At 56.6% G+C, this 7,636-nt stretch overlaps 1 protein-coding gene across 1 annotated transcript; it reads right to left on the reverse strand.

Moving 5' to 3' along the window:
• Window positions 1-1,082: 1,082 nt before the first annotated feature.
• On the reverse strand, window positions 1,083-2,246 carry GPR3 (G protein-coupled receptor 3). The gene has a single exon (XM_049617675.1). The coding sequence runs from the start codon at window positions 2,223-2,225 to the stop codon at window positions 1,233-1,235; it is 993 nt and encodes a 330-aa protein (XP_049473632.1). The 5' UTR covers window positions 2,226-2,246; the 3' UTR covers window positions 1,083-1,232.
• Window positions 2,247-7,636: the final 5,390 nt, after the last annotated feature.

Genomic DNA, 7,636 nt, shown 5'->3' on the forward strand with positions numbered 1-7,636 from the left:
GAGTGGGGCTCATCAGATCCTCTAAAGGGGTGGGGATGTCACCTGAGAGCCACACGCCACTCTGGGTCTCCAGCTCCCCAGATCTCTCAGGCTCCCAGGCTTGGCCTAACCCTCCCATTCGGGGCTCACCCCACATCAGCCCCACTCCACCCTCTTCACACATACAGACAAACATTTATCACAAAATCATTCTTTATTGAGGGATGGGTCAGGGATGGCATTAGGGAAGCACTGGAGGCCATACCCCGGTTGGCAGAGGAATCAGGTGTTGGCTCACACCCTGCCTCCTCTAGGGCACCGCAGGGTGGGGCTTGGCCCCCAGGTCTTGGCTGTGGCGCTGGACGCCAGGCTGGAGTGGAGGTGGGGTCGCGCGGTCCGGTCCGGGCAGCCTGGCCGGGCTGCAGTTTCCCCCAAACGGCCACCAGAGGGCAGCCGGCCCCCAGCGCAGAGGAATTCTCGGTTGCTCAGGTGATGGCTTCTTAAAAAAATAAAAAACCAGAGGCTGGTGTGTTCTCCCAACAAACCCGAGAGGGGCGGGCCTGGGGAGAAGGCTCTGGTTTCTATGATCTCTTTGATAAAAAATAAGCAAAAATAATAACAAAATACGTGGTTTCTCTTTCTCCCTTTTCCCCCTCTAGGAACTGAGGTCAGCAATGGGGGTCTGGGGACTGGGGATACCCTGGTATGGCCTGGATTTCAAGGTGTAGGTCTCTTGTTTTCCCCTTACCACCCATAAATAAATTCATAAATAAATAAGTAAATAAATAAATTATAAATAGATACTCTTTTTGTATGTGCACATATATAGAGATACATCTTTCTTTCTCCTATCTAGGCAACTGAGTGACTAACCTCTCTGACTCTTTAGCTCAGAAACTCAAAAGTAAAGTGACATGATTAAGGTCAAGGGAGGGGGAAGATCAGGGACTTGGAGTGGCACTGTAAAACCCCCAGCAGCATCCTGGAACTCCAAGCCAGCTGGGCTGTGGGACATTTCTGAGTGGAACCCTGGCCACCTGAACATTCGAGAACCATGGAGCCAGCTGGGCCCTGTAGGGATCTGAACAGAATCCTGTGAAACACCCAATGTCCTAGAACTCCAGAACCAGCTGGGTCTTCGGGGTGTGGAGCTGGGAGGGGGTGGGGTGGGGGGTGGGGTGGAACAAAGCCCTGGAGGACCTAACATTCTGGAATTCTGTAGTGATCAGGGCTGAAGGGTCACCAAGATGTGGCTAGACATCACTGGGGGAACGGGATCGGAAGGGGATCTTGGAAGAGGAACAACAGCAGCAGATGGCCCACAGCACCTTCTGCACGTCCTGGTTGCGGAAGGCGTAGATGATGGGGTTGATCATGGAGTTATAGGTCGCAGGGAGCAGGGTGAGATAGGTGTAGAGGGGTGGGGAATGGGCATCGCCCAGCAGGCAGTAGACAGTGAAGGGCAGCCAACAGGCAGCAAAGGCGCCAAGCACCACGGCCAGTGTGGCGATGCCTTTTCGGGTGGCCACGTAGTGGGAGGCGGGCAGCAGATGCCGCTGGAGGGCAATCTGCTGGGCATGGCGGCAGACGATGCGGCAGATCTGGGCATAGAGCTGCAACATGATGCCAAACACCATGAAGAAGGCAATGGCCAGGACCACCAGATGGTTCTTGGAGAGTGGATATACCACGCCACAGGTGGCCCGGGCATCCAGACAGTTCCACGCCAGCACAGGCAGCAGCCCCAGACCCAGGGCGCCCCCCCACACTAGGGCCAGCATCACATAAGTCCGAGTCACCGTTGTCTCTGAATAGTAGGTGAGGGCATTGTACAGAGAAAGGTAGCGATCGACGGTGATGGCGAGTAGGCCGCCGACACTGGCGGTAAAGGCCATCGCCAGCACGCCAACCAGCACCAGGCTCATCTCCGCCGATCCAACGCAGAACACAGCAGCAAAGTGCAGGACCAGGCCCAGGCCTGCCAGCAGGTCGGCCACGGCCAGGCTGCCCACCAGCAGGAACATGGGGGCGCGGAAGGTGGGAGTGCCCACAATGATGGCTACCACCAGCGCGTTCTCACAGGACACCAGGGTGCCTGAGATGCACAGCACCACATCCCAGGCCTTGGGTGAGGGTAGCGGTGCGCCTGGGCCTGTGGGCCCCTCTGCTGAGCCCACGCTGCTCACATTCACGTTTCCTGAGCCAGCAGAGAGCCAGGCCAGGGGGCTGCCTGCACCCCACATCATGGTACCTGTAGGAGAAAGGCCCTGTGAGAAGTTGGCTGGACCGGATGCTGGGTGAAGGGGTCTGGAGAGGATGAGGTGCCACTCAGGATACATTGTAAGAGTATCTCAGAATACCTGGCTGGGTCCCAGTGCCTTGTCCCCCAGTCATGCCCCAGGGCTCCTTCCAGAATACCTTTGTCTCCCCTACATACACACCCCCAGGCCAGCAGGTCTCCAGCAGACCCCAGGCCTGGGTCTTTTCACTCTCCCTTCCAAACCCCTGGGTCCTGAGGCCTCTTTCTCCCACGTGTGCGACCAGAGAAGAACCAGATGAAGGACTACCATTAGTGGATGGGGGCCCACAGGATCCAGAAGATGCGGGGTAGGCCCAGGACCGGGGAAGGGAAACATCTCTAGACTGAGGGGAGCTCTACTTCCTCCGGATCAGGATGACGCTCAGTTTCTGAGGCTCACCAGACCCCTCACGATTCTCTGGACTGCCAGTCCCAGGCTCCGCCCCCAGGGAATGCGCCGTGAAGCTCCTGCCAGCCCCCACTCTCCACTCCTGGGGTATCACCACCTAGGAACTCAGCCCCACCTCCGACATACACCGGCCCAGACTTCTGTCCCCGCCAGACCTCTATTTCTTCCTGAATCTCAGGATCTTTGGAACAGACACCTTCTGCTGGAGGCCTGGATCCCTGAGTCAGACCCCTCCTTCTGCCCGGACACCTGGATCTTGGACCTGACTCCACATCCTGTCCGTAAGTCTGGATCCCTAAGTCAGACACCTCCTCCTGCTCGGACGCCTGGGTGCCTGCCCCAGATGCCTCCTGCCGGTCCCACCGGCCCAATCTCATAGGACCATCAGTCCCTTCAAGGGCCTCGGGGCCTTGGAGGAGTGCGCACCCCGCGCGGGGTCACCCAGCTGACGGCTCTCAGCACCCGGACACTGGGTCCCCGCCTGCTACCCCAGATTCTGGGCTCCGGGTCTCGACCTCCGACCTCGGCCAGCCGCTGGGAGCCTGTCCGCGGACCCAGTGCCCTAGCATCCTGCGTGCCCTTCCGGACGCCTGGTGCCCGCGCGGGGCCCCCTACTCACCTCTCGGGACTCGGCGTGGCCGGGCCGCGGGGAAGCTCTGCTCGGGTCCGGGCGGCGCAGGGTGTGCGCGGACCCGGAGAAGCCCCCGCGGCCGCGGGAGAAGCGGCGTGAGTCACCCCGCCCCGACCCGCCCCCGGCCACCGGTTCGGTGACGTAAGTGGCCCGGCCGGCCAATGGGTGCGTCGCGCTGGGGCGCAGCGCGCGTCGCGCGGCATAGTAATGAGGCCTCGCACCGCCCGCTCCCCCATTCATAAAAAGCGACCGTGGCCGCGGCCCCGCCCCCCTCCCCAATCGGCCCGCGCTGTCCTTGACGCGGCGCCCTCTGCGGGCCGGGGTTTCGGGGGGCGCTGGTGGGAGAGCCTCGGAGCAGTCGCAGGGAGGCTGCGGGGAATATGTAGGAAGAGCAGAAAGGAGCCCCGGAAAGGCTGTGGGGTGATGGGACCCCTCAGGTGGTAGAGACGGACGGGATTCGGGTGACGGAGACCGAGGGATGAGGCTGAATGGGCGTCCTCGGCGAGGATGACGGGGGTTGCCAAGATGATGGGGCCCTGAGGTGATGGTGACAGCAGCGCGAGGGAGCAGGGAAGTGGGTGGCGGTGACAGTATGAGCATGGTGACAGGATCTTGGGGATGGTGGCCATGGGGCCACGGTGCCATAGAAAGGGAAGCCCCCAGGGCAACCAGAGCAGGGTCAGGTGACTGACATGATGGGGCTCAGGGATCCCAGGGTGTCAGAGGCGGTGGTGAGGGAAATGTCCAGATGATAGGACTTGGGGTCACCATGACCCTGTCACAAGTGTTGAGGTACTGAGGTGACAAAACAACGAGAAGAGAGTTGTAAGGTCCTGGAATGAAGATACCAGGTGACTGTGGCGAATGAGCCCCAGGGTGAGAGGGACAGGGTACGCGGTCTAGGCGGACAGTGACCAGGCAAGTGAGTTGCTGTCAGGGCAGGTCCTCGTGATGCTGGGGCTGGGATAAGGAGTTGGGTGACGTCACTCATGTCAGTCCAATAGCGCCCTCCCAGCACGGGAGAGGTGGGCCTGGCAAGATTTCAAACCCTGAATTATTTATTCAGGGATCTGGAAAGCCAGCAGGGGTGGGGGGTGGGGGGCACTTCCCCGAAGCAGCAGGAGAGGGGGAGCCGGGAAGAACTTGGAAGCAGAAAACCTGGCAGCTCAGTCCCCTGAGCAGGCCCCTCTTGACCTCCCACCTTAGGCATCCTGGCAGGGTGGGGGGGTATGGAGAAGGGGCTCCGTCTTCCCCGTCCCTGCCTGTCCTTTGTCCCGGGGACATACACTCCCCCCAGCTGACTTTTCCAGATGTGCCAGATGTGCCCAGGGGGAGAGGAACTGGCCGCTTCTCCTTCCTCTGTCTCTAGCTTTGGTCCTCAGTGCAACCATCCGGGCGTGTGGGGTGGGGGTGGAGGGCAGGGATCAGGTTAGGGGTTAAGGAATCGAGAGGGGCTCAGATCCCAGGCCCCACCGGGGCCTGTTGTTCTTCCCTCAACACGACACCCCTGTAGTTGTTGGGGGAGGGGGTGACAGGCCAGTGGCAGGGTAGAGGGAAGAGGAGACGGTAGGAGCTGGGGAAGATGAGGCGGTTCAGGTTGGGTGTGGCGAGTTGGGGGTGGAGATGGTCAAATCCCAATTCCTCCATTTCCTGTGTGACTTTGGGTGAGCTTCCTAGGCCCATTGTGTCTGTTTTGTCGTCTGTGAGATGGAGATAATGTTAGTGTCTACCTCAGGATTGTTGGGAGGGCCTGGTGCCATATCAGCACTGGCTGTGTGGGCTGCCAATTGTATACCTGGCAGGAGGAGGACGCCTGGGAGGCACAGATGTGCAGGTAATAATTGAAGTTCTAGGGGTAGATGATACCACGCAGGGGAGGGAGCGGAGAGTGAGGAAAAAAGCCCCAGGGAACATGGCCGCTGAGGGCACGGCCCGTGGATGAGTGTGTCCTTGCCAATTTCCTCCCTCCCCCTAGAACCTCTTCACTTCCTTCAGGACTTTGCCTTCAAGTCACTTCTTCTGAAGCAGGCTTCCCTGACATCTGTCCTCGATTACCCCTCCCCCCCATCACTCTCTCCCCCACCTTCCTTGATTTCTTACTTTTCAGAGCACTAACCACTCCTTACATTATCTGTTTATGCACGTAGCTTCTTTTTTACTACGGGTCAGCCCCACCAGAATGTAAGCTTCATGAAGGTAGAGACTTTGTTCTGTTCTGGGCTGAGAACAGAACCTGGCTATATAGTAGGCGTTCAACAAACACTTGTTGATTGGATGGTTAAAGTAAAAAGCAGCATCTAGAGAGAGAGGAGAATAATGATAGGCACACTGTCAAGAGAGTGGGGTCGCCATAGAGAGAGAATACAGGGCCATCAGTCCCCCAGACCTCAGGTATCTGCTCTCTCCCCCATCAGAGCTGGGTCCCAACAACCATCCAGCTGGTCTCAGGGATGCGTAAAGGTGGCTGGGAGGTAGGCAGGAAAGAGTGGCATGAGGGACTGTCTTCTGTCATTCTCAGTAGCAGTTATGGTTCTTTATTAAAATTTTTTTTCATAAACATTAAAAAAAGACGGGGCGGCTGGGTACCTCAGTCAGTTATGCTTCCAACTCTTGATTTCGATTCAGGTCATGATCTCATGGGTTCATGAGATGGAGCTTTGGGCTCTGCGCTGACATCGCAGAGCCTGCTTGGGATTCTCTCTCTCCCTCTTTCTCTCTGCTCCTCCCTGCTCACGTGAACGCATTCTCTCCCTCTCTCTCTCTCTCTCTCTCTCTCTCTCTCAGTAAGTAGAGGTGCCTAGGTGGCTCAGTCGGTTAAGCATCCAACTCTTGATTTCGGCTCAGGTCATGATCTCACGTTTTGTGGGTTCGAGCCCCACCCACATCAGGCTGTGCACTGACAGTGTGGGACCTGCCTCAGATTCTCTGTCTCCCCTCCCTCCCTGCCCCTCCCCAACTTGTGCATGCACACTCTCTCAAGATAAACATTTAAAACAAAAAACAAAAAAAATGTTCATAGCTTATTAATCCTCTCATGAAAAGTTTGCACAATCACCACAGATAGTCATGGCAGAATCTTTTTTTTTTTAATTTTTTTTTTAACGTTTTATTTATTTTGAGACAGAGAGAGACAGAGCATGAACGGGGGAGGGGCAGAGAGAGAGGGAGACACAGAATCAGAAGCAGGTTCCAGGCTCCGAGCCATCAGCCCAGAGCCCGACGCGGGGCTCGAACTCAAGGACCGCGAGATCGTGACCTGAGCTGAAGTTGGACGCTTAACTGACTGAGCCACCCAGGCGTCCCTGGCAGAATCTTTACTACTTCTGTTTGTCTACGCCAACATTGGCCTGTGTGGAGACCTGACTTTCTTCATTCTGTTCTCCTGTGCCATTCGCTGTTTTCTTGAGGTCTTTTTCTTCTCATGCGGCCCACGTTCTGCAAGGCTCTCTTTGGGTTCATTTTTCTTTGCATAATCCTAGGAATTGTAAATCAGGCCCAAGCCAGTTGTGCCACCACCAAAGTGGGTTCTGACTCAAAATATAAAGATGACAGCTGGTGTGGTCTTGTACATTTTGGCTAGTTTTTCTCAAAGTTCTGTCTTAGGTACTGTTGCCTTCTCAGGGCAAAGAACATCAGTGACCATGCTTCCACTGAAGTAGTTGGTTGGTTAGAACGCCCTGATCCATAGAATTACGGTGTCGTTCAAGATGGAAGTTGGTCCTCAGGCAGCCAGGAAAGAGAAGAGGGCAATGATATTTCTAGTCATGAGAAACCCCAGAGACTCAAGCAAAGTTATGGATTCTCACATGGGCACTCTCTCCACGCTCCAAACTGCCCTATATCAATGGGACGATGGAGGCCAACACTGCCAACTGGGTCTCTCTTCTCTAAAGGGCTACTGTGTGGCCCCTCCTCTTCTTTCCTCCTTATGCCCTCTGCCATACCTCCTTGCTTCCTTCCCACCGCTGATACCCTGTCCGGTCCTTTCCAGCTACCAGGTGCCAGACTAGATCGAAGGGCTTACAACAACCCTGCATCCCCATTTCATAGTTGAAGTCTAAAGGAGCTGAAGGACTTGCCCCAAATCACAGAGTAGATGGCAGAGCTGGGATCTGAAGCCAGTGTATGTGTAGCCAAATCCGCTGTGCCTTCCATTCTATCCTAAACATCACCGTCTCCCCTGAAGCAGCGGGGAGTGAAATTTAACCAGGGCTGACAATACCTGCAGTTCCCCAGGTGACCACCAGATGGCCGTGAGCACTCGCCTCCAGGGAAGACTTCTTCCTTCACCATTCTCCGATCAGGGGAATCCCATGGG

This window comes from Panthera uncia, assembly GCF_023721935.1.
Source record: "Panthera uncia isolate 11264 chromosome C1 unlocalized genomic scaffold, Puncia_PCG_1.0 HiC_scaffold_4, whole genome shotgun sequence".
Classification (NCBI taxonomy): Eukaryota; Metazoa; Chordata; class Mammalia; order Carnivora; family Felidae; genus Panthera; species Panthera uncia.